This window comes from Clinocottus analis, unplaced genomic scaffold (assembly GCF_023055335.1).
Source record: "Clinocottus analis isolate CAN_PGR_092001 unplaced genomic scaffold, fCliAna1.0.p SCAF_14, whole genome shotgun sequence".
Taxonomy (NCBI): Eukaryota; Metazoa; Chordata; class Actinopteri; order Perciformes; family Cottidae; genus Clinocottus; species Clinocottus analis.
The window spans coordinates 3321358-3345932 of NW_027175865.1; the positions used below are offsets into that span (position 1 = coordinate 3321358).

Consider the following 24575-nt stretch of genomic DNA (forward strand, 5'->3'; position numbering starts at 1 on the left):
AGGCCGTCCGCCTCCGGTACCCCGCCTTCACGACCCTTCAGAAGTTATTTCCTTGAATTGCATCAGTTGGACCAGTGAGTCACGGTCTGTGCGGCGTTGCTCAATGCGAAGGTTTGAGTTACAGCGAAGATGTGATATATTCTTTGTCTCCGCGGCATTGTGGGTCATTTGAAACTCACTTTCTCTGCGGGAGGTCTGGTTGAGTCCGCCCGCCCAGGACCACCGCTGCTGGCGGATCTCGGCCCACGTCTTCTTCGTCGACCTCTTGATCGCTGACTCGTACCTCTCCTGGTGGGACCACGCAGTCACAAACACACCCTCATACGTTAGTTTCGACATTTTGGAGATTAAGCTGATTGGCTTTCTTGTGTGCGAGCACTGTGAATGTGAAGCTACAGCTAAGAGCTGCTTAGCGTAGCTTAGCAAAAAGCCTAGAAACATGGGGAAACAGCTAACTCTATAAGGTATCAAAGTTCACCTACAAGCAACTTTAGCCTGCTATTTAAAATGTTGTCTATTGTTTGTTTAATCTGCGTAAAATCAACATGCTGTGGTTTTATGCGGCCTCCATCTGGTCATATAAGAAGAGCTGATTAGCTTAGTTTAGCATAAACACCAGAAGCAGAAGAAAGAGCTTGCCTGGCTCTTTTTTAACAACATCAGACTAAACTGCTGCTGCCTCTTTTTAGTCTTCATGCTAAGCTAGGCTAATGGCTGCCTGTAGCTTCAAACTTAAGAGTGGTTATGATCTTTTCATTTGACTTTTGACAAAAAAAAAGCAACTTATTCCTTAAACAATGACTGAAATTGATCAATCTGCAGTTAGAAGGGAGACTAAGTGTTTGGTAGGTTTGAGCAACTTGTGACACCGTTTCATTTTCAGAGGTAAAGCAGAAGTAAAAAAAAGATAAGGGATCACAGTTTTGATCAATAACTGTCCATTCGAATTACAGCCAATGAAATGTCTGGATTTATGAGCACAAATGTTCTGTACTCAGCCAACACTTGGCATCACAACTGACATTCAAGATGTGATCAAATCCCTGTTAACACAGGCAATCTTCCAGTGGTCAAAGACTGTATAGGCATTAGGGTTGCATAAACACTCGCCAGTGTCGACTTTTCCACCCTGACTTCAATTAACAAACTATTTTGGAGAGCCGGACACACTTCTGTCCCGGGCTATAAAACCAATCTGTCCGCTACAACCATATTAGCTCAGTGATAATAACTAAAAGCAAGCTTTGGAATTGCATCACTGGGTTAAACCATAATGAATTTGGATGGTTTTGACTGAGCAACTTCGTCCTAATTGGTTGTACTTTCTCACCTTGTTCTTTTCTAGTTTCTGCCTCTGTTTTTCCTCCAGCAGAGCTCGGCGTTTCTCAGTCTTCAGCCTCTGACCCTCCAGCTTCCTCCTGCGATCCTCCAGCTGGCTCTCCCTCAGGCGTCGGGCCTTCTCCTCCTTCTCCAGCCACTGCGTCTTCTTCGCCGCTGCAGGGTCACCAAAGACATTCGTCAGAGATCTTTTACATTCTGTGGTTATCTGGAGAATGTTTTGTACGAAAAGCCCGGCTTTATTTATTTTCTTTCAATGATGATGCAATCATCCTTATAATAATAAACCTATTATATATGGCACTTTCCTTAAACACTGTTTAAGGAACTCAAAACCCACAAATCTCAGGGTGGTGCTGGAAGTAAATTTAGGGTAACACCTTAGACTTAATGGTTCATCCTCTGGGGACTATGAATGTCTGGCCAATATATCTGGAAAATGTTACGCTATTTTACTTGATAATCAGGGAAGTACTTAAATCACAGAAAAAATATTCTCTGAAGTCCATGAATATCTGAAACAAATGTTATGGCATCCATCCATTTAATAGAGTCATTAGGATTCATCCTCTGGGAACCACGAATGTCTGTGCCAAATATTGTGCCAATCCATCTGGTTAATTAGCCATTAATGAAGTGTCAGTGAAGCACTACAATCATGGGAATTATTCTCATAAAGGTTGGCTCCATTTCATAGTTTTTTAAATATGTCTTCATCACTCGAGCCACACAGTATTTAAGGAGACAAAGAAAAGATGCTATAAACGAATTTATGTAAAATATCGTCATCTTTTAACTGAGATTTTCCAGGCACTCCTCCCGAAGTGGATTCTTCAAATCTCACAGTGTGAATTACTTAAACTCCTGATACTCAAACACATCGAGTGAAGCAGATGGAAGACACTGTGTTGACGCCACTTTAATCCTGATAACAGTAAATAAGCAGCGGTGCCCCGCTGTGTTTTACAGCGGCCTCCAGCAGACGCCTGTTTCTCTTTGCACATTCGCTGCTGTGGCTCATTTCGCGCGGGGAAACAATTAAAACAGCAATCAATCCTCGTGAATGAAACCTTCTGTGTGCCGGACAGCCGCTGTCTCTCTCATACAGCTGAGATTCATATCTGTCCTTTCACTCACTTGCATATAACCCTGTTTACCTTTTTTATTGTTTAGCAAGAGTTAACACAATGGATGATGATGATGAGGGCGGGTTACATGCTGCATCCAACACAAAGTCATGGCACGGTTTCAGTGTTATCTCGTGTTGCTGCGAGTTAGACGGCATTAGAAATACTTTTTTAGTGGATTAAGCTCCGCGAGGATGTAGCAGCGTTGTGCGGCAAAGACATTTTTTGTATTGAGTTCAGAATTGCGCAGCTCATCTTCACTAATGAGGCACACAAGTCTGAGCCTCAAGCACAATGAGAAAGCCTCCTTTACTCCTCCGTAAATCTAATTCCTGGGGAAAAAAAAGTCTGCGCTTTGTGCAGCAGGATTGAAAAATATGTCGGTTTAATGCGAGCGTGAGTTCTTCACAATATGTGAAGAGCTGGATTTGTCGGAAACGTAGAGTAAACACTGTGTTTCGTGACCCAGATGCCATTATGTGCATACGTTTCTGAACAAATTGCATGCTCAGCATGAAAAAAAAGCCGTGAAGTTGTATAATTACAGCAAAAAAAAAAAAAAACAGACTGCAGGAAACTTATCTCAGAGCAACTGAAGCGTAGTGGACCTTAGATAATATTGATAACAGCAGAACTGCGCTGCGGCATGACCCCATTATTGATGCTAATGAAAGTAGCAATTAAATCTAATCTGTCTGAGAGGCCCGGTCTCCGTTTGTGGTAATGACTGCTCATTTTTCAGGCCCCCGGGCTCAGAGGGACGTCTCTGCAGGGAAACGCCCACCGAGCCCTGCTGTGATTGGCTGCCTTCATCCACAGGCGGAAAAACCCTCTTTGAAGAGTAGATTTCAACTCTAAAAGGTTGTTTTTTTTGGGGCGAGAGCTATATTTTCACAAGAGAAAAGTTTCATTCTGCAGCCACAAAGCACGACCATGACTAAAGGTGTGGTGGTGGCACATGCAAAAATCCAAAGTATGATTTAAACAACACATAAAACGTTCAAAACTTTCCACCGAGCGACGACGGAAAAAAACCCAAATAAAAAGCACAAGCGATTGATGGAGGAGAAGAAGAAAGGGCGGGACTTTGAAGCCCATCACAAAGGGGATTTCTTTCCCAAATGGCATGACGGCGAGGGTTTCCAGTGAAGCCCCTTCCTTACCTTGCAGCTGAGTTTGCTGTTCTGAAAGCCATGCGAGGAGAAACAGTGAGAGACGACAACAACCGTCAGTCACAGAGACAGAGGAAAGAGGAACGTGAACACTGCGTTAAGAATAGAAGATGTGCATGCATCTCGTTGGTTAACGCCCAGCTTCATGCATCACCAGCAGAGTTTGTTTTGAGGAGTATTTTGAAAAAGTTTATTTGAAAAAAGCTCAAAGTACTTGATGTTTTTTATCGTTTCTCACCGATGTATTTGGCTCTTTCCTCCCGCCGCTCCTTGGCAAGTTTCTGTCGTTGCTCTGAGCTCATCGAATCTGCAGAGGGAAAGAAAACACAAAGCTTTGAGTTGAATATTTCATCTTAAACCGGCTGAGCAAGTTCTGTTGCTTATTCACACGTGCAGCAGTTAAAGCTAGAGGTTGGGAATCTTCAAAGAAGTGTTTTGTCATATTCGTTGGTATCTTCTTAACGTCCCGACAGCGATCATGTAATCATGCCGGTCCGGTATCTAACTCGGGTCTGAAAAATGAAGCGAAAGCAGAAGCGTTCTTTCTAATGGCCGTCACACTAAATGGGTCTGGAAGCTGAGCTGGTTTCACAAAGACAAAGACGCCGAGGAGAACCGCTTCAGACATCCTGAAGGAGCTCGGAGTAGAAACTCTGTTCATTTGCATCAAAGCCAGCCGGTTGACGCGGCTCGAGCGTCTGGTCGGGACGCACTCGAGGGCTTTTCCAGTAACGACTTCGACTGAGAGGAGACCCCGAAAACACGACATGTATATTACAAAGAGCTCGGGAGGAAGAACGCCTGCATGGGCCTAAAGATCTGTGGTAGTCACAGTATTAGAAATGAATTAAACTTCAAACAGAAATGCGTCATTTCAGGAAATCATGTCAATGTTATTGTCATTAATCCACAATCCTGCAAACCGTGTTCAGTGGAACGGAGGAATGGTGCTGTTGTACACAGCTGACAGCATGTTGTGTGGATTATCCCGAGTAACAAGGACACTGTTTTTCCGTGTTGCTGCAGATTTTATCACATTTTTTCAAAGCTGTGAGCACCAACAACCAGATTTGATTGCATCGGGGTGATGGAAAAGCTCTCTGAGAGAGAGACAGCGTGTATCAAAAAATGGAATAAAAAAAATAAGAAGACTTGGATGAATGGATTTCACACCGATTCGGGTTCTCTGTCCCCTTCTCCTCGCACACTGGCGGCGTGATAACTCTCGTGAACAGCGTCTCATCTGCAGCGATAATCGGCGCGGCGTCCTGATGCGCTTTCAAAAAGACGCAGCGGAGGAACGCCGGGATGTCGCGCGTCTCTCCCCGCCCCCGAGGCGGCCTGTGAAAAAGCCACACCGATGGATGAAACCAGGAACCCCTGTGGTGCTCCGTCTCCTTATTGTGGCTGCTATGTAATGTGTATGCGGCGCATCCTCGACCAATCGCAGGGGGGCCCTGCACCGTCTCCATGGCAGCCTGAATTTCCTCCCCGCCTTTTTCACAGAGTTTGCTTCTTATACCCGGCTGCACACTTCAATCCGACTGATACGCAGCGCACTGTGAAGTGCAGGGGAAAAATGAATCTCGCCAACGTGGAGGTCTCACTTCCTGTCTCCCCCGTAGCAAATGCTGATTGGTCGTTCAGCAAGGTGGAAAAACTGTGAATGCTTTTAGGTTTTACATGTGATGGATTTTTGGATTTCTTTTTTTTCCGCCTGCTTCCAGTGTCCCAACAGTTGTAACCGTCGCTATTGTTTATTTTCCGTCACAACAGCAGCGGCGATGACCTTGCGTTGTGTCATTTGAATGAGCGCCATCGTCTCTCTGCTGCAGCCTTTAATTAGCTTTTTATAGCAGCATCCTATCTGATCCCGGCTATCTGCCCGATGCCTGCAAGTGAAGCACACAAGTGGCGGTTCTGTACGACACAGCAGCCCAGTCTCGTGTGTCATTTCCGATAACTTATCGTTTTTAAAACATCTCCATAACATATTAGCATACAAGCAGACAAAAGCCACAATTTCGTCCCCTTCCCTTTTCTGGAAACGTTCATCATTTGGCCACAAAAGTGTGTGGGCTCTCCTGTGGAGCTCAATGCTCCATCTTAGAACGACATTGTCGACAGCAGATTGAATAAATCCACAAAGTCTGTACACAGAGACCTGACCAGGAACTCTGGGAGAGCGGAGGCTGATGCTTCACTGCCCAAATCTGACAAGTGTGCCGATTATAAAGTTGGACGCTATGATTGAGACGTTGAACAACAACCTTTCTTGGGCTGAGGGCTGCAGGTGTTGCCCGGGGTGGAGGGCCCCACGTCCGTCTTGGAGGAGGCGTCTGTCTTGGTGGGGGTCTCCGCCATGGGGCTGGAGTCTGTTTTGGGGGAGAGGTCTGTGACGGCGGAGTCGTCGGAGGTCGGAGTGTCCTTTCCCAAAGCCTTGTCCCCATTCTGGATGGACTGCGGCGCCGTCTGCAGAGGAAGAGCTGCAGGAACGGGGGAGGAAAAAGACACATTTTGTTACCCGATGCGTCGTAACGTCACAACACAATGATAATCTACGTACACGTGGTTTTCCGTTGCGCTGTCGCTGATGCTTCATGTGCGATGTCTGACGCCTCTTAGCATCATCAGTGGACGGTCCCCTGAGGGGGCGTTTCCAATTGTCTTTCACGCCATCACCCCGAACCTTGAAATCCCGTTGCAACTTAATTAACTGTCGGCTCATTAGAAATCATTAACACCTCTTTCACACGCAATTCACGTACATCAGTCGATGGAGGAAGGTTTTTAGTCCCGCAGAGAAAAGGCCTCGTGTCAGCAGCGTTAAACGCGCGTTTAGGGGAGACACCAGCGTGGGATTACAAAAAAAAAGACGAAGATACACATAGATTTTTCCTGTAGGGGCGGAAGAAAACACTGGAGGTTGTTGTGCGGGTCTTTTTCAATTCCCAAACGAAGAATGCTCCCATAGTGAGTATCATGGGGATAATTAAAGATAATTGCTTTAATTATCCCCACAAAGCCGCCTAAACGGAATATAAATCCCACCACTTCACTCTGGGGCGAAAAGCAGAAAATGAATCACAAAAAGTTGAATCACCGAATAATAAAAGTTTTATTAAAGTCATTTTCTTTAAGTAAAAAAGATGGTTTAGGCTTCTCACAAAAAAATGTGTTGCTTTTCTCTGATTGAAATTAGTTTTGGACGGTTGGTCGGACACAAAAAGCAATTTTAAGTTGACTTACATGTTAATGGATATTTTTCAGAGGTTAGAGAACTTTTTTTTTAAAAGAATGGTAAAAAAAAAAATGGCTATGTGGCACTCTGCATGACTTGAAAATTGACTTTGACTTGTAAAGTTGCGCTTTGACCTGCAGATTAATCAATAATGAACTTGCAGCTCCCCGTTCAATATCATGTTTTATGCAACGCGGAGGCCTCCGGGCCTCACGGAGGGCGACAAAGCAGCAAAAAACACAAAACACATCCTGTTTTAATCCCGGCTGCGACTTTTGTTTTCACACTCCTTCCCGGCGACTGTCACTGAGTTCGGCTGCTGCTTCTTTCTTCTGAGCAGAGCCGCTATGACGCATGGAGGAAGGAAATGAAGAGGATGAAGGGGGTTGGGGCAGAAAGACGAAGAAGAAGAAGAAGAAGAAGGGACAATTTGTGCCCTTCAAAAAGGACACATGGAGAGCGAGAAGGGAGTCGAAGAGAAAGGAGAGCTGGAGGACAATGAGAGCGGGAGAGGGAGGAGGGGGGGAATGGTGTGGCGGGATGTTTTATAACGACGAAGGAGGAAGAAGAAAGCGCAGGATTTGAAAAGACACAAAAACAGGAGAGGTAAAGACAGTGACAGCGAGGCTAAGCGCTAGGGGATGATAATGAGACGAGGGCTCAGAGGTAGGAAGGTGAGAGGCTGCAGGCTGCAGGCCAGCTCTCCTCTCCAGTCAGCCAGAGACGGGCAGATGGTCCAAACATTCACCGAACCACATAAATCACAGATTAACACTGGGCTCCTCTCCAGCTACCCCCACTGTACTTCAAGCACAGGGCTTAAACGCACAGGCCGCGTTATGGAATACTAATAGAGGAATGATGGGACGTGAAATAGAGCCCCCATGTGGGTTTAGAGAAGAGAGTAAAAGAAAGAAGGAAATAGAGATGCAGGATGGCACTGCTTCTACCTGGAAAAATAGGATTTGACAAAAAAAAAAAAGAGGATCGCAGTGCTCCTCCTCACTTGACAGGATTACTTTTTCACCAAGCCGCGGCTGACTTATGGCAGTTTGAACAGTTTACCGGCCTTATACGGCTTTAAGAGACCGTCGCTTGAATTCTGAGAATTTCAAATATTCCTGGTAAAAAAAGGATTTAACAGACCGACGAGACGAGTCCAATTTATGGAGACTTATGGAGTACAACTTATTGTACTGCCGCCGCAACAGAAACGCATCCACATGGAGTCAGATGTGCAGAATCAGAGAGTTGAGCTGCTGTAAGTCAATCAAAAATTGTAAATTAGTGAACTGTTTTTTTTCTTCAGAATTAGTTTTAGATGTACTAAATGTTGGTTTTTGTGTCATTTTTATTGATGGTTTTATTTCCTGTTTTTGTTCATGAATTGTGTATGAACTAAACAAAAGAAGATGAAAAGGTTTGCCAATGTGATTGCCAAATAAAAACACAGGTATTAAACTGTATTATTGTCTAGATTCTTGTAGATTATCGCCGAATGCCTCTCGTGATTAAACATGCGTGTAAACCAGGTCCCACTGTGTTGACGTGCACAAACAAACCCCACAAGATCTGTCATACGACTCTAGTTTAGGCTGCAGAGCGTACTCTAACTATAGGTATTACCATAAGTACAGCACGGGTGTGGCTGTTGTGGGTTTTTCTTGCATCTAAACAGCACTGACTGAAAGAGAGGAGCGATGACAGGAGCTATGTCAGAGCAAGACTCCAGGATAAACTCCCGAGCATACAACACAGTTAATGGTGGCGAGGTAATGTCAGACATCTTTAGACGGACACACCGCTGAGTAACACACATTACTGAGTCAGTTCACTGACCCCGTCAGTCTTTCTCTATGACTCTCTACTTGTGCAACTGTCTGAGGAACACTATGTGTAAATATTAGCGTTTAGCGAGTGCCATTTGTGGCCACAGTGTTCAGCAAAAGCTGCATAGTTTGACTTTAAGCAGAGGAGAAACATTCGTGAACAGCATTAAAAGAAAGATGACACCAACTTACTGCAGCTGTTTTAAAGTTGCTGTTGATGCTTATTGTTCACAACAAACATGTTAATCCTTTTTTTATTGATAGATCAGAGATCATTTCTCGTTTCTTTTAGATATTGGTTCCAATGAAATGAGCAGGTGCTAAAAACAAGTTATCTTCAGTATCAAAGACATCCAGTGGTAGTTGTGTGTGTACATCAATGAGTATAATGCAAACAGGAAGAGCCAATAGATAATTAAACATACATTTAGTGACTTTCTAACTAATTACAGGCTAGAAAAAAAGCATTAAAAGCTAAAAATAATGCTTTTAGCTTTCTAAAACAATGACAACATCTTACTTCCTGTTTACATCCCCCCAGAGCATTGTGGTAACTTCCAAAAGTTAGAAAATAATTATCCTCAAATAGAAAAAAAGACCAAGAATAATAATAATAATAGTAACACAATATATGGATATTAACTTTTTCCATGCTTGTTGGCAGTTTTCTAAGAAGACCCCCGGTCATTCGAGGGGAAATTAAACAGCGAAAAAAGTCACACCTGCCTCCAATATAATAGCAACTGCTTATTCATAAAATCATAACATTGGATAATGCCTCAATATGAGCGTGCATCCATAATAATAATTCACATGGCTGCAGTGGTGGCCCCGCAACAGAAATACATGTTTTATCGCACATGATCAGCCATCCATTTGACAAGCTCCGTTTAACACAGAAACACAAATTCAGCATGATGTCGACCCGTCACTCCCCCTCCGTCCCTCCCTCCCTCCCTCCCTCTCTCCATCCTTCTATCCCTCCCTCGGCCCTCCACAGCCATCTCAGGTTTCTGTGCCACAGTGACAGACTCTGGGTTTATAAATAGCCATAAGCGCCATACTGGGAATGTCGGCCATAAAAGGGGCTGGCTTCTGTCGAGGCACCTTGGGACGGCACAGTGACCACAAACTGCAGCATGTGGTGCACCAGACTTACCGCTCAGGGAGGGCAGGAAAACTTAATTTGTGTTTGTGTGCGGGCCACATTGGCTGGTACAATCCTACTCCATCTGGCATTATTAAAAAAAAAAACTGTTGTAACCAATAACAGAGTAAAACAGAGGCAGACGTCCAAATGAGAGTTGGTTACCTGCCAAACTTGACTGATATTTACCAGCGAGTGTGGACGCTTGTCATTTTAGTCCTAGAGCACTACATTTCCCAGAATTCCTTTTTGATGAAAGAGCCAGCAGGTGTGACAGCAGGTGTGACAGCTGTGGGTTGTGTGTGCATTGTCGTGGCACTCACAGAATGAAATGTGAAACTATGAAATGTAACCAAAAATGTGAGTTATGCTACATTCCCAATCGATCTTCACTTTAATTTAACACCCAGAGGAGATGCTGTGTGCAAGCAGATTAAACACGTTTCGTAAGAGGGGTATCCATCACAAAGAGCAAGATGGAGATAAAGACGGGACATATAAGTGGATTAGTAGGACACATTCTCTCATTTTCTCTCTGCATTCAGTTTGTCTTTCACAGCCACAGCATACACATTCTCACTAAAATAAACCTTGGGGGAAATTCATATTTTGTATGCGTTCACACACAGTTTAGAGACAACAGCTCATCCAAAATGGAAAGAAATGCACCTTTAATATCATATAGCTACTATCGGTGTCCCTGGTTCGATCCCGATTGGGGACCTTTCCCTCCTCCCTTCCCCCACTCATTTCCTTTCAACTCCCTACTGTCTACTTTCCACTAAATGCAACGTCTCCAAAAAACAATACAGATAACATTAACAATGGCTCTGTTGTATTAAACTGCCACAGTAAACAGCAAGTCGTGGTTTGTCTATGACCTCGAAACCAAAGCAGCTAAAATTCAATTGAGAGCCATCGTTAATTTTATGTGCTGTGTGATTTTAAACCATGATTTGACTTGTGCTGTTAACATCAAAACGTAAATAGTTATTACCATCGGAAAAGATGGGATCTTTCTGAAAGCTCCAATGTGTTTCGATGATTTTGTCAAAATATTTATAACATTGACGGTAGCCATAGACTGCATTGGTTTAGTTAATATACTATACTATATTATTATAGTAAATATGAAACATATTTGAAGTGAAGCATCTCTTTAATCAGTCATTTTTAGAGGTGGAGGGGAGCTGAACCCCATGTTGTGTGAAGCAGGTCAGACTCTATTGTTTGGAGTTATGTGCATGAGAGCCAGTATGTGAACACACATGTGTTTGTGTGTGTGTGTGTGTGTGTCTTTATGATGAGCAGGACATGTTGGATCTGGGTCAGGCCCACCTCAGGAATCCCTGGCATCCACATTCCCCTTGCACATGTTTTATAAAGCAAATGTGTGTCTTTTTTTGAACGTGTCTGTCTGCATGGTCCGAATGTGCCAAAGACTCAACGGATTAAAATCCTCCTCCAAAAAAAATGAAGAGATTAAATCGTGTATGTGTAGTCAAAACAGGACAATATCCGATTGATCTCGCTTCCACAAAATGCACAAACTCAGATTGAGGGACTCCAGGAATTTGTAATCCAACCAAAAACAGTCATTTTGAGACATAAATTCTCATTTCATAACCTTCTGCAGTACGTATCTGACCGCTTACACATCGTCAAAGTGCACGTGTGGCCTTGATGAACGCCTCCACAGCCTCTTCCTCTGTGGATATACATACAAAATAAAACGGAAACGCGCTTGGGCAACAAGCATCCACGCCCCAGGGAAAAGCAGAGGAAGAACATTCCTGGGACATTGATGGTGCTTAGAGCAACAACAGCCAAAAAAACACACACCTCCAGTTTAGATGTCTGGAGAGCTATAAGAACTGAGTGTGTGTGAAAGGTTCACACAAATTGAATTACGGAGTACATACTCGGGTCTTACACATTTAAAGCTGGAACAAATGTATTTATTGTCCATTGTACTGAACTGAAAAGCCTCCAGTTGCATCTCATAACAAGCAAGAAGCACTGAGTAAGCCAAAAGGCCACTGAGTCAAAACTCAGGCATGTGTGATTTAAAAAAAGCACCAAAACAAAATGTCAACCACACAATTTCCTCCGAGGGGGCAGGAAAACTTCAGGACTCACGAAACAAATGGCGCGTGAACCTTTGAAGCCCTCCGATTCTGCCGTTTCGCTGTGAGAGGTCACCAGAACCAACAGCTGTGTCTGCAACGAGCTCCATGTCGCAGCAACTACATGCACAGCTACTAATCACTGTCCCAGAGGAAGAAATGTGGCTTCTCTGTGCTGATGATAGAAGAGAAACCTTCATTTTTACGGCTAGGTTATAATGACAGACGCCTGTGTGTCAGCTGTAAGGCAAAAAGCTGTGTTTTCTCTTTGGAGTCTGGTTAGAAGAGGACATAGCTGAGTCCCGCTACTGGGCTACGCCTGTCAAGTTTCCTCTTCTTTTGTTAAAATCTATGGCTCTTCAAATGTAGACAAAATAAGGCTCCTCATTTCTACCCAACGAACGAGGACTTACCTTATGATAGCCACCCACCATATGCTAGCTAGCATAAGCTAATGCTCAGTCTGACACTCAGCGAGTTGGTTGAAAACCTCGCTGAGGTTTTAACGTTTCCATTCGGCTTGTTTAAGATGGAGAACCCTGTAAAACCCTGTGTATGATGTGGTAAGCCTGTTAGGTGGACGTGCTAACTATTGCAGCTTACTTTGACACATAGAAATACATCAGCATGAGCAGACTTGTTTAGATAAGGCTTAAAAGCTACAGTTTAGGTACTGTGTCTGTGTACCGTGTTTTACAGTTGATTTGTTTGGTTTCAGAGTAACCTAGCTCACAGGAGCTAACTGGCTAACTCTGGTAGCAGTCGTTGGTATGCAAGGATGTGTGTTCGTCCGACAGCAGACGGCCATGAAATGTGTTAAGAAATAAGACTTGACAGAAAATGTGTCATCAGAAAAAGATAATGAGTAGAGTTTGAATACCTCAACCCTTCCCCCGTCTCTGAATACGGTGCAAAAACAGGACAAGCTATTAAAAGTTAATTAGAACTATAAAAAGTACAACAGAGCCTGTATTGGTCTGAACATGAGAGCTAAAATTGATTCATTCAGAATGGCGGGCAGGAGACAGGATGTTACTCCACAGCGAACACAAGGGATCTCCAGATGCTTTTAACCACAAAGAAGTGGGTTACCCAGTCACAACGACGCACAACAGAGCCCGAGATGAATCATAGATGGAAAATCTATTATTCACCTCTTCCTCCTCTCTATTCACTAGCTCAGGGTTGATATTAAAACATAAAGTCACAGGTGATGCAATGAGAAACGGAAAGATGTCAAAACCATTTACAATGGCGGCGTGCTGAGCAAAGTGTTTCTTCAAGACTCTGAGGAAATAACTCAGGCGCGGCTCGCTATGACTGAAAGCTGTAATCTAGTAAGTTCCACTTGTACGGCCATGACCACATCATTAGGTCATCTTCTCGAGCACATAGCAACAATGAGCAAGACGTGATGTAAATAAGCACAGGGTTAGGCACACGGAAGGAAGTCTGAACAATACAGCAGCTACAGACTCAGTCATTTACACATTACCCTATGACCTAGAGGTCATAGGGTAACAAACAGACAGACAGTAACAAACAGACAGATGAAATAGAGGAAAGTATGTCAATATTACATCAAAACTAAGTCTTGGTTGTGATTTTTTGTGGTAGAAACATCAGACTCAAGTGTATCTAGACCACGGCTGCCCCACCACACTCAGCCACTTGTTTTGGATCCATATGTAGGCCATAACTTTATCTGGCTGACTAATGTTGCAGCGTGGTGAGCTGTAATGACGAACTAAATCTAATCTCAGCTGAGGTCTGGTTTCAGTGCTGCATCACACCGGGTCAACAAACAAAGTTTATATCATGCGCTATGTCCATTTCAGTTGAGCCTTTGTAGTTTCCCTGGGTAAAGTTTCTTAGGCAAAGGGTGTTATTTAGTAAAATACTATACTTAGCGATAATGACGAATAGGGGGATGGTAGAATGAGAGGCTGAGAATCCTTAAAGTACATATCCCATTAATTCAATTAATTCCATTTTTTTTGTTTCTGTAAGTGTAAAATATGTGTAGAAAATGAGGTAAATCAAACTATTACAACATGCACACAATGGTTCTTTTCATTTTTGTGGACATTTGAACTGTATGAATAATATACTCCTGTAAATATATTTCCCAAGTATGCATTTCTTTTGAATGTTATCATTTATTGCTATTCAATAAAAAAGTTGAAGTGTTTTCTGAAAGCACCTTTAGCCTCAAATACTGACAAGCAGACACGATCGTAAAATATTAAACTCCTTTAATTTCCTCAACGCCATGAGAACAAACGTTCAATACCTCCTTTCACAAAATTCAACGGAAAGAAGAAGAAGAAAGTATCATTTATTAATAATCCCCAGTGTCTTGCTCAAGGACACTTCAATGGGGAGACCAGGGATCGGACTTGCAACCTTGTGGTTTCAGCTACAAGAGGCTGCTGCAGCATCAGCTAAGTGTTTTTGATCGAAAACATCAGATGTTCAATATATGTGGGCGAGAATGATCAATATACTGGAGGTCCATAATGATGCCCCAAAAGAAAATCTGGCAACCAAGAGGGTTTGTGATAGTCCACCAGAATTGAGGAAAACCGGACCAGCTGCGGCCAAAATATGCCGGCGTCTTGCGGCAGCCTGCTCGTCCTCCTTCCTGGAGACGAGCTTCTTCGAGGAGCAGAAAAAAAAACACATGGAGGCGGATTGAAAGGAAAGAGAAAGAGAGAAGACGCCTGTCAGCCACATGATGACGCACTCTTACACAACCGAAAGGTTTTCTCGTTGCGGCGCGTTTGGGTACCAGGCACCATTGTAAGATGTCTGTCTCAAGTCAAGATGGCGGATCATACAGACATGTTGTTTATTTGTATTTTATTAATATAAGGTTTGTTGTCCTGTTGCAGTCAAACAGAGTGTTAGCAGCATTCATCAGCCATTATCTGCGCTCTAATATTAGAGCCTGTGGGTCCTGTGACTGTGAGGTGGTTAGTGACACATGTGTGTTTGTGTGTGTGTGTGTGTGTGTGTGTGTGTGTGTGTGTGTGTGAGCATAAGTGGGCAAAGACGGCCTGTTTTCTCCACACACACACACACACACTTAAGCACACATACACTTCAAAGCAAGAACTGGAGGGGGGGTACATCTGTTGGTGATTCCCCTGAGGTTTGAGTAGCACATCAACAAAAACATCCAGTGCATACTGCAAGGCATGCTGGGTAACAGGACAGGAACCAAACGGATGCAGACGCATTGCTGTTACAAAAATCTTGCTATTACAGGGGGTTGTTTCCTAAAAGAATAAACATATTCATGTATCGTCTCCTTCGAGGAAAGAAGAGTCAGCCTATAAGGTCTCCTTTGCAGCAAGCGCAGCAAAAACAAGCTCCTGCTTATCACCGATGAGATGAATAATGCTGCATTAATATTAATCAATTACACTTGAATTGGAACAGCCAACGCCAAGGGAAGTCAAATCTGAGTGTGCTGCAGAATTTTTCCAAAAATGGAGGAAAGGAGGGAGGGAGGGAGGGAGGGAGGGAGGGAGTGAGGAGATGGCCTCCGGGTCAGCTGGAAAGGCCCTGAGGACACAAGCAGTACTGTAGTATTCTGTGTAATACATCAAAGAGAATCGTCATCTTGAATTCTACATTCAAGAGCAGAGTTGCTCGTAAAGCGTAAGAGCAGAAGCTTCTGACTGAACCGTGGCTGCAGCACCAGGTCGTGCAACTCGCTGTAAGTTTCAGTTTTTCTGCAGATTTTGGCTTTACTATTGCAGAAAATTGATCAAAAATGTCCATCACAATTTCCCCAGTATCCAATGTGACATCTCTGTCTCCCCACAACAGTGTCTAGCGGTCCTGTGGAGTTAATAAAGTGCACATTCTTCTTCTTTGCAAAGTCCCAAAACAAAGTGCTATTTTGTTGTTGAGTCCTAAATGAGTCATTGTTTGTCTGTCAGCTGCTCTGCTGTGTTCAAGTGATTCAAGTCTTGATTGATTTTGTCAAATCAAGTCTAAAGTCTACTCTCATGTTTTAAGTCATCAGACCGATGACCTGAGACTGAATCAGTCGTAGAAGCTTTGACTTTGCAAAAGTAAAACATCCTCAGGAAGTGATGTGTCCTTCCTAATGCAGAAGCAGCGGACCATGTGGAATAAACAGAAGAAGAAATTTCTTTTAACAGCTACGAAGAGCACCAAAGTGCTATTTGGGAAGTGCACTGCAATAAAAAAAATTAGCAAAAATCGGATGATTTGGCTTGAGTGTGAAGCGTTTGGAGTACGTGTACACACTTTTGAATCATAAAGAGATCAGCGCTCTGATTACTCTCATTACTGACTCCACATTAACTCTAAAATAGTCACTGTTCGTGTAGGTGTTTGCAACAATGACTCTAATCCATAAAATGTGATATGACAGTTCCTTTTATGACTAAACTCTTGCCTCACACCGTTCCCGATGAGGATTATCCCGCAAACAGGATCAACATCCCATTCAAGAATACAGATTTTTTTCTTCTTCTTCTTTTGAATACACCCAATACGACGGGAAATATGTACAGCGCTCAGGAGGATACACTTCCTTCTCCCTCTTCTTACTCGGCAGCAGAATGAAGCACTTCCTCTCCTTTCTTGTGCCTCTCGGCTGTGATTTACAGCATGTGGTCACAGGGGCTGCTGACGTGGAGGGTCCTCCTCCTCCTCCTTCTTTCTTCCTCAAGGATCCACTCAAACCCCAGCCACACCCCGCCTAAACCTCGACTGCCCGTCCAGTTTCTCAGAGTCATTCTGAGTTGTGTGAACTTGAGCTCTTTGGCTTTAGTCTCAGTTTGGACCCTTCGATGCTCACAGAAACTGTATCAAAAACACTATGTTGATACCGGAAACCTGGATGAAACAATCTAAAGTGCCACGAGTAGTCAAGAAGACGATCAAGAGAGATTCAATCTGTGACTATCGCTCAGGTCGTCCACCCACCTTTAGTATTTTCTCAATTCACTCGAAGCTCGACACGCTAACGTTTGACCGTTCAATCCATTCCTCACATTTCTTTTTTGCTCTTGTATGTTTTTGGGGGTTTTAAAAAAGCTAAAACAGACACCAACCTCCAAAACCTTGTTTTCTTCTAGTATCACTCTTGCTCCAGCGTCAGTTTTGGTTGCTGGATTGTGATTGAGCGAACCCACGTCGCGCTGTTAGCTTGTTAGCTAACAGTCAAGTGAACATTTGACAAACTTTCTTTGGTTCTAGCTTCTCAAGTGTGAGGAGTCGCTGCTCATGTGCTTCTTAAGTGAATATCTTTGTGTTTTCGGACTGGTGGTCGGACTAAAACAAGCAGTTATAAGACAATCGTGAAAATACTTCTTAGCTGCAGCTCTCCATAGAAGTCCCTCAGCTGTGTTTACTCTCCGGGAAACCCGACTTCGAGGTAGCTTCTTCCCGGAGTTTGAAACTGATGATTGATGACAAATTAAAAGGGAGGTTTTCTAGGCCAGAACCCACATTTCCAGCCCGGCTTCGTGATGTTGAACGTGTGCCAAGAACATAACGTCAGCGCGACTGGGGAAGCTCGCGGGGCCAAAGGGAGGCCACGTCTCATGATCACTTCCACAGAGGAGCGCTCACTGAGGCAACTGCAGATAAACCAAACAACTGAACAATTCAAACTCCTTCACAGACGAGTTGCAGTGGAGTGGTTCTGTGCAAAAAGCCGGTGCCGCTCCTCCAGTGGGCCATAAACAAAGACCCTTTGAACATGTTGTGTCTTGGAGAGTCTTGGTTTGGCTCCAGCACTCGCAGAGTTAGTAAGAAAAGGGCCGCCGCTAGCTGCGTTTCCTCTCGGAGAAAAAAAGAAACTCTTTTCTGCTTCCGTAACATTGACTCTGACACACCAGCAGAACACAGACTCTGTTTGAGTGTCGTAATCTTGCTGGCCGACTTTTTCAGGGCGTGTGGAGGGTGACGGGAGATATATGAGGTCAGGAGAGAGATGAATGTATGCATCTATGTGTTAGGGATTTGGATGGTCTACATGCATTAAAGAGCTATACCAAGCGTCTGCCGATCTCAGACTTGAATAACTCACTTGGGAATGGGATCGTGGTCCCCCCCCCTCTCACACTCCGCTGTTTCCTTTTATCCTTCTTTCTTTTCTTTTTTTTTTGAAGAAGAATGAGACTCACTGCTCTCAGAAAGGCGTCAGAGAGGAAGAATGTCTCTGTTTATCTATCGCCACTGCCTTTTTCGGCGTCCTGTTGAACAACCCTGCTGCGTGCTGCGGCTCCGACTGCAACCAAAACACGCTTTGTGTTTTTTTTTTACCTTACATCCCTTATCCATTAGGGGGAACTTGCCCAAGGACAATATGAGCCCTTTGATTATTTCAATAAACACACTTTGTTTCCAGCAGAAATTACACATCTAAAGAAGAACTACCACAAAAGTTCCACAATTAAGGCCCGAAAGACATCTTCAAAGTTGATCAGCATTTGCCTCAGGATGTTATTTTCCTCCTGTTGACCACTGAACCAGCAGCCTCTAGTTCAATGTATCCTCAAAGTTGACAAATTATACATCGAGAAGCACAAAGCCTCACATGGTTACGGGTGTGAACCATTTAAAGATACAAATATCAGTGCGGTTTGACCAAAGGAAGCACTGAAGAGTGGATGTTTTTTCTCAGTCTTTAGGTTTCTTGGTCAAAACAAATCAAACAAGATGGCCGATGTATCGTTATCGGACTCCAAAATATTGATACCGGTACCTGTCGGACTGTTGCTACTCTTCGTCTTGCAAACAGCCGATTCACATGCCGCCGTTCTGGAGACACCTACACATGCAGGGAGCCGGCACCATGACAGCCTGCCTTTGCGGTGATAAAAAGCTGCGGCAAACGTTTCTCCCTCCATCCAATGCCCACCATTGGGGGGGAGGGAGGCTGCCAATGAGCAGAAAGTCACCTTCTGCCAGTACACAGGTCAAGGGCAGAAGTGTGACGGATGCAAGACACCACAAATTCATATAGGCCGATATAAAAGTGTATACTATACAATATATAAAATACTGGAAAACTAGCCTAATTAAATTATGCATATAGCCTCCTTTTCCGGGCTGCTGGTCCATTTCTTGTGATGTGTTTACACTATTAAATCATCATACATGTACAGGACAAGAAAAAAATGGGAATCACTATCAGCTATTCATTATGTGAATTTTGCTTCACATAAAATCTTCACTGGGCTACTGGATCAGCCACAAAGAGGCCGGTCACAGTGCGAGAAACCATCAGCTGGAGATGCAGATGTTGAACATCAGGCGCTGGGTCTGCGCTGCTGACGTGCTCTTGCGCAAAGACACTGCCACTGGAGCTGTTTAGCATCTCACTAGTCTTACTTTTGGTAAGAGTGATTGACAATTATTTATTTTTTCTGGACCAGCTTTTTTCCTCATTGCATCTTTGTGGGCATGTTTCACCGCCCCTGTGCATCACTGACGTGCTTCGTAATGGAGACCACAGCTCAGTGCAGCATTTTCAGGATCTCTTGCCGGTTAGGACCCGTCTGTTATAGAGAGAGAGATGCGGAACAGCTCGCTGTTTGAGTGTGTGTGTGGGGGGCGACAAACATCCCATCTTTTAAGATTTGAAGTGGGATGAATGTGATGTGTTGCATCGATGCAGCTGTTGAATCCAAAGTGTTTAGTGGCCAGAAGCGGCTGGAAAATACCGACACACTTTCAGTATGATTGGTGGGATAAAAAAAAAAAGATTAATGGGGGAGCACATAATAATCAAAATCACAACCACCACCCTGTTTAATTCTACAGTGACGTTATTGGCTGTTGCCTGATATACTCACATTTGTCTGTTAGCGTCAGCTTCTCTGCGAAATTGTGTTCAAGCTCTTTATAATCCATTGTTTCCATTCAGGCGGATCGATTCCCAGTCGCTGTCATTCCTCACCAGTCGCACCAGTACAGGAGATAAACTCCCGGTACAGATCGTCCCCCCCCACCCCCCCCAAACACGCCCTTTGTAAAATCCAACCGGAATAGAAGGAGAAAAGTGACCAAAACAATAATGTGGAAATAAAAAAACAGGATCCGATCCAAAAGAGAAAAATCGACAGGGAATGTCAGAAATGACGATTTGGAATAAACTGTTGCCAGAGCCCAGTCGGTTCAATCCAGCGAGTCTTTCGTGGAAAATTTACAGTGTGAGAATAAAAAAGCTTCAGCGAGTCTTGCGGGGACCAGAGTCAAGTTGCGATGACTCACAAAACTACTTCCGGTCAGAGTTTCTAGAATAAAATGATGCCGCCGTATTTCGAGTTGCTGCATTAAAACGACAGGCTCGTTTTCACTTTTTCATCAATGCAAGTTATTTTCCCGGAAACTCCAGAAATACAGCCCAGAGACACATCCGGTCACAGGCAACTGTACAAATTTTTTTAAAATATATTTTGCCATATTTTTTCCATTCAACACGCACAGTAAATATCCCCAAATTAAACAAATTCAGACTTCAACATTAGGCTGTAATGATTACAATATTGTAGGAGGCAGATTGGAAGGACACTTGATCAGATTTCCATAAGTATGGTCGTAATATTAAAAAGGTCTAATAACAAATATATCATTATAATGTACAATATTTAGCTGAACGACACATTTTCTTTGCACTCCTTGGATAGGTCAACCTTAGAAATAGCATTAAAACAATGACGTGGTCCTACAACACTAAACAGACAGGACAAATAATACAAAAGCATTAATAAGAATTTAGTATTATATCCATGAATGTGTACTACTACTAAGGTTGAAAATGACTAATGATAATAGATACAACAATTGATTTGGAACAAATGTTTCGTGGACCGTTTATTGTGAAAGCAACATTGTTCAGTTTCCGGTACGTGTCTCGTCCTCCCTCGTGCTCGCTTGACGCCGTCGATCGCGACGAAAAACCGCATGCCGGACAACTGGACTGCACCAACCTTTTTTTTCGCAAGGGGGCAAAACTAATTTACCAAAATCACCAGCGCGAATAATCTGCCGGAGACGAATTAAAAAAACGAAAAACAACACATTGAATCTACCAGTTATAACTCTCTCATCGGTTTTGTCCGCAGTAAAAGGACAAAAAGTGTCCCGTTGGACGCCGCGAATGGTTTGATCCATCAGATGATTTCCAGCAGCTGAAAGCAGCCCTGCTGCCGGGAACGAGGTGAAGCGACATACCGGAGAAAACTGACCGTGTGTGTAATTACAGGAATTAATTCACAGGTTGTAACAGTCAATGGTATTCTTCACGCTACAGACAATATATATATATATATATATATATATATATATATATATATATATATATATATATATATATATATATATATATATATATATATATATATCAGGTCAAATATTTATAGTTTTGATTTACAATACGCCTTGATATATTACTAATAAAGAAATAATTACACAAAGTAACATTTCAATGTCTCTGTAAACCTACCGATGAAGGACAATCAATCCTATATACATTGCAGGGGAGGAAGCCAGGTTTATAAATGGATGTTCTGTATAAGCATAACATATTGGACACTGTATGCATAAATTTACCCAAAAGGACAGATTAATTATAGATGAGGTCATCTGTATATCTCATGTTTTATTTGTTCTTCTTGGTTCAGCAGGACATAAGGATGTCACTGAGTTCAAACATACGTTAAAGGGTAAAACATTTTCCAGAGCAATTAATTTTAGATCATGAATACAGAGTGAATTAGAGCTGTGCTTAATGCTGAAAGGCCAAATGTATGTGGGCTTTACCAGAGAGATAAAATATGCATGACCCACTTAGCTTGTTGGAGACACTGAGGACTTCATAGACCTCCGGACTCCTGATGCTTGAGACTTCTTTCCTTTTATTCATAGTTCAGCCCACATTCAAATATTACCAGTTCAATGTCTTGAATTCCTAAGTCCAAAAACTAGCTTTCTGAATAAAAAATAGCCTCTTTTATTTCGTAGTATTCCCATAAACATGGTACGGAGGCTAAAGACACCGCTAATCAATCCACTGGTGACACATGAAAGGGGAAGAGAAGCAGCTCCATAAGGACTAAAGGAATCTGAGCTGGGGAGCAGACGGCTCTGTTGTTGATTCTGTAGTCTCTGGTATAAAAAAAAAAGGATCTGTTGATGCATTAATGGGATTTGCAAGGGCAGGAAATGTAATACAGCGGCAGAGGAAAGGCAGTGCTCAATAAACTTCACATCTCTTGTTCATCTGCATAAGAATGGTCACCTTCTGAATACACACAGAGACACACACACACACACAGACACACACACAGACACACAGGACCAACACACCGCCAGAAACATTGTACAGTATTCACTGCATGTGTTTATGTGTCTGCCAGAAGGATCCGATAACAGACCGGTTGAGAGGCGCTCGATGCCACCGGTCACACTGTGAACTTGTGTTGTTTTTCTACTTCAGTTAGTCATGTGTTGGACGGAAAAGATCTTGAGATATTTCACTTTCAAGGCAATAACCTCAAAATAAATATATGACGGGCAAATGTGGTTCGGTGAAGGGACTCTTTGTCTCCGGTGGCCGTATTCATTCAGACAAAGATTGCAGTGAAACGAGGAACCGACTCCAGCTAAACCTTTAAGTCTCATTCTCCCTGTTACTTTCGCGTGCTAGCATGCAGACGTTTGCTAATTTGCGTGAATATCCGCACCAAATGTCATCCTAATCCATCCTGTGGTTGCCGAAAGCAATGTTAATAAAAGCCACTAGACTAAAAGTCACGGGGTCACATGAAGTCATGAAGATCGCTCCTCTGAGGACCACAAGGGCAACTTCTCCGTGAGTTGCTGAGTTATTCTCCACATTGAGCGTGGCTCGTTGTCCATCATACTTCTGATTCTCAAGAATTCCATAAATACACCGTTTCATGCAAAGGCTCATTAAACTACAGCGGAACGAGTCGTGCCTGCAGGCCACTGATGTGCTGCCAAGCGACACATAACGGACGCAGGCACCGTCACTTTAGCAAGTTAGTTGCATTGTATCTCTCAGACTATTATTGGTCACATTTGGAGCCAAATCTAAGCCAGTATACCAGGTGAGAGCACTTAAACGCACAATATTTAATCAGCGAAGATCCACAAGGAACTGATTCATCCTTCCACTTTTCCCACATCAAAGTGCTTTTTACAAAGAGACTCCCGTGCATGTCCACACTCGCCCACCTGACTGAGACACAGGAAGGTTCAGAGCACCTCCCCGTGAAACCCACAGAGGCATGTAGTTAATTGCCCCTCCTACACACACCACCACAAAGGCAACCCACTAACGTAAAAAGCCTGCAGTTGCACTTAAAAACATTCGTCTGGATCCTCCCCTGCGTGTTTGACCAGGCGGGGACAAGATGTTTTCTGTCTGCAAAGAGGAGTTATAAAAATGGGCCTCATATTGTAAAAAACGCCACGTTCACAATGGTTTGGGTTTTTACAGGGTGAGCGCACATATTTGGTGAGCACACTGCTGAAGTCAGGGTCTGAATATAACTACAGCTGCTGCGCGTGTGGGAGTCGAGCAAGTCTGCAGTTGGTGCGGTTATCGAGAGAAAAAAATACATATCTCCAACTGGTTTCCTTTGGAGCAGATGACACTGTGGGTTGGACTGGAGAGCATCCTCTGTCCTTGCAGATGGAAAAAGAAAGAAGAAAAAAAGCTTTCGGTTATAAATAAACAACTCTTTGGCACCACGTTGATGTTTGGATCTGTCTTTTCCAGAGAGCAGCTCGCTACCTCTCCCTGAGATTATTTTCCATGTCAGCAGCTGCGTCTGATGAACACAAAACGCCGCGCCGACGTTGGAAACGTTTTCAGAGCTGCGGAAAAGCTGGTTTGCTTTGTGAGGGAGAGTTAAGATGAGAAAATCACACCACTCTCGCGTCTCTATAACAAATGTGAAGCTACAGCTAGTGGTTAGTTAGCTTAGCATAAATACTGGAAACAGGGTATACAGAATCAGTCTACCAATAACAAAAAAATGCATGATAGCACCATTGGATATTCCTACATTTATACGTTACACCTTGTTTGTTTATTAAGTTAAACAATGAGCTGCAGCTCACAACCAACTCATCGTGGGGTCAGAAAAGTGTTGCAGCCACTGGTCCAACAGTGTAAGATCTAATAAAGGCTGATGACTGAAGTGTCCATTTGTCTTTCGGGTTAAACGCCACCCTCTCGCCTCACGCCCGGTCAGTCACATTGCTCACATACAGTCCCCTCCACCCCTCTGTCTGCCCTCTAGCAGTTGGCACAGCAGTGTCATCTCAAGCTCTCAGCTGCCGCCATGGCGCACCACGGACCGGACCAGCTGCTGTCGGGCTGTGCAGCAACACCTACTTCTGTGTCCTCCACAGATTAGAGCATCGGGATGTCAAGGTGAGGATCAAACATATGGCCTTTCAAAAGATTTGCATTCCTTTACTCTGGAGAAATCAAGTTTAAGATTCATCTTCCAGGATATATTGTACATCTCATCGGATTACTTTAATAGAAATGGAGACTAAATGGTTG

General features: G+C 43.4%; 1 protein-coding gene across 11 annotated transcripts in view; it reads right to left on the reverse strand.

The window, feature by feature from the left end:
* Positions 1-20210, reverse strand: part of LOC137784450 (MAP7 domain-containing protein 1-like) — a 34438-nt gene extending 14228 nt beyond the window's left edge. For 8 of the 11 annotated variants that reach the window (XM_068575110.1, XM_068575109.1, XM_068575101.1 and 5 more), the window contains exons 1-6: positions 19828-20210; positions 5908-6123; positions 3876-3944; positions 3629-3649; positions 1331-1494; positions 180-288 (exon numbers count right to left, since the gene is read on the reverse strand). In XM_068575110.1, coding sequence (XP_068431211.1) covers positions 180-288; positions 1331-1494; positions 3629-3649; positions 3876-3944; positions 5908-6123; positions 19828-19894 — 646 coding nt within the window. In that variant the 5' untranslated portion in view covers positions 19895-20210. The remainder of the gene's footprint in view (positions 1-179; positions 289-1330; positions 1495-3628; positions 3650-3875; positions 3945-5907; positions 6124-19827) is intronic. The other 3 variants (XM_068575111.1, XM_068575104.1, XM_068575107.1) reach the window with 1 other exon arrangement.
* Between the last annotated feature and the right edge of the window lie 4365 nt (positions 20211-24575).